This window comes from Momordica charantia (assembly GCF_013281855.1).
Source record: "Momordica charantia cultivar OHB3-1 chromosome 4 unlocalized genomic scaffold, Mcharantia_2.0 BLBB01000004.1, whole genome shotgun sequence".
Classification (NCBI taxonomy): Eukaryota; Viridiplantae; Streptophyta; class Magnoliopsida; order Cucurbitales; family Cucurbitaceae; genus Momordica; species Momordica charantia.
In genome coordinates, this window is record NW_028275162.1 from 10,602,288 (window position 1) to 10,605,043 (window position 2,756).

General features: G+C 36.2%; 1 protein-coding gene across 1 annotated transcript; it reads left to right on the top strand.

Moving 5' to 3' along the window:
* The first annotated feature begins 362 nt into the window (after positions 1-362).
* Positions 363-2,756, top strand: LOC148211780 (uncharacterized). The gene is made up of 4 exons (XM_088122916.1): positions 363-524; positions 659-1,109; positions 1,774-1,905; positions 2,629-2,756. The coding sequence occupies exons 1-4, from the start codon at positions 363-365 to the stop codon at positions 2,754-2,756; spliced, it is 873 nt and encodes a 290-aa protein (XP_087979042.1).

The window sequence follows — 2,756 nt, forward strand, 5'->3', positions numbered from 1 at the left end:
AAGTCCCTTGATATGCTGACTATGCGAACTATCTGGTGAGCAAAATAATTCCTAATGATTTGAGTAAGCACCAAATAAAGAAGTTTCTTCATGATGTTAGGTTTTATAGATGGGATTAACCTTTCTTGATTAAATTAGGACCTGACAATATTCTTCACAGGTGTGTTGCTGAGCATGAACAAAAGGAGATTTTATAGGCTTGCCACAAATCACCATATGGTGGGCATTTTTCTGGACGTAAGACTGCAACAAAGGTCCTCCAAAGTGGTTTCTTCTGGCCGTCCCTATTCCGAGATGCTCACATATTTGCTCAAGGGGTTGGCCGTTGTCAAAGATCAGGTAACTTGACAAGGAAGCATGAGATGCCTTTAAACCCAATATTGGATGTTGAACTTTTCGATGTTTGGGGCATCGACTTCATCGGTTCGTTCCCACCTTCATTCAGTACGAATTACATTCTCTTGGCTGTTGATTATGTCTCGAAATGGGTTGAGGCTTTTGCCACCCCTACTAACGATGCCAAGGTAGTTTCTCTCTTCTTGCAAAAGTTTATTTTCACTAAATATGGTACACCTAGATGCTTGATTAGTGATGAAGACACGCACTTTTGAATAGGGTAGTATGTAATTTGCCTAACAAGTATAACATTCACCATAAGATTGCTACTGCATATCACCCTCAAACTAATGGACTAGCAGAGGTATCAAATAGGGCAATAAAGTCAATTTTAGAGAAGTCCGTGAATGTAAATAGGAAGGACTGGGCTATTAAACTCGATGATGCTTTGTGGGCGTATAGAACTCCTTATAAAATTTCGTTAGGCATGTCCCCATATCGCATTGTTTTTGGTAAAGCATGTCATCTTCCGTTAGAATTAGAACATAGAGCATATTGGGCTACGCGGAAACTAAATTTTGATTATGTTGCTACAGGTGAAGCGAGAATTCACCAGTTACATGAGTTGGATGAATTTCGCCAGTTTTCTTATGAGAATGTCAAGATGTACAAAGAACAAACTAAGAAGTGGCATGATAAAAAGATAATGGACAAGAATTTAGAACTTGGAAACTTAGTTTTGCCTTTTAACTCTAGATTAAAGTTGTTTCCAGGTAAGCTTAAGTCTAGATGGTCGGGCCCATTCGTAGTTGAACATGTTTATCCATATGGAGCGGTGGACTTAAAGCGTTCCAAAGGTAATATCTTTAAGATAAATGGGCATCGGGTCAAGAAATATTATGGTGAGTATATTGGCAGAGGTAAAAACCTCTGTAGTACTGAAAGACCCGTGAGAAAACAGTGGAAACAATCTCTCGAACTGTTTGGGGGGTGTTTTTATGTAAAATGTTTTTTGTTTTCTTTTTGCGAAATTTTTACATTTTCTTCAAGGCTTTTTTGTGTAGATTCCAAATCTAACTTTTTTTTTTTTGCATTTGAATTTTATAGGATCAAGATCCGACCCTCGTTAACATTGCACTAGGTGCAATTTAAGAGAAAAAATTGATTTTTTTGAGTTACGGATTAGGGCTTTCGTGGGCATTATGTGGGTTATGTTTAAATGGGCTTTGGGTTGTTTTTAAATCAAAAAGAGGCCTAATTTTAAACCCAATTATATTTTTAATATGTTTTAAAACATAAAACAAAAAGCCCTAGGATTTCAAAACACCTCATTCACGATTTTCACCAAGATTTTCTCATTTGTTTTCAAATCTTATCTCAAGAAATCTTAAAGAATCTCAAAGTCTCTCTCATCTCTCTCTTTTTCGGCATATTTAGGGTTTATTGGAGAGATTTTCGTTGTCGATCGTGAAGCAAGATCAAGAACCATGGAAGGTTCATCTTCCTCCAAGCCACAAAACAAAGAGAAGGAGAATAAGAGAGTGTTGTTGCCTCCACCAACTAAATCGGGTATGATTCCTCTTGAACCTCCTCAGATTTCTCATGAAAAATTAGTTTTTGATCCTAGGGATCAAAGAAGAAAATATGAGAAAGCTATAAGAATGAACCCTAGGAGAAATCTATCCATAGGTGGTACAAATTCTGAAAAAAATTAATATGGAATCTAATGATGCTATGGTTAATAAAGAGGGTCATAGTGAGAAGAAATTAGGAGGAGTTAATAAAGTCTATCTTCGAAAAAATCAAACTTTAGAGGAAAAAGGTGCTGTTTTAGATGAAGAAATAGCTAGACTTCAAGAGAGAGTGGAGATGTTCAGTAAAAATAACGAAATTAAGGATAAAGAGAATGAGAGGGTTTATGCGAAAATTGAGGAATTAAACATAAATGGCAATAATTCATGGAAAACTCAAAGAAATTGAGTGAGGAGATTCAACATGAGTTAAATAGCACGAGTATACGTCGTAGGATGAATCTTTATCAAGATAACCCCATTTTCGAGTCTATAGAACTCTGTCTATGAATCTTTATGACTATGAAATTTGGTAAATGGACATCAAGATTGCCTTTCTGAATGACAATCTTAAAGAAAGTATTTATATGGTTCAACCCGAAGGGTTCATAGCACAAGGTCAAGAGCAAAAGTTGTGCAAGCATAACGATCCGTATATAGATTGAAACAAGCATCTCGATCATGGAACATAAAGGTATGATACTGGGATCAAATGATGTAGGATATCTCATTGACATGATTAAGTGGCTAGCTATTGAGATCGAAATAAAGGATTTGAGAGAAGCTCAACGTGTCATTGACATCCAAATTCGAAAGGATAGCAAGAACAAAACGCTAGCCTTATCTTAA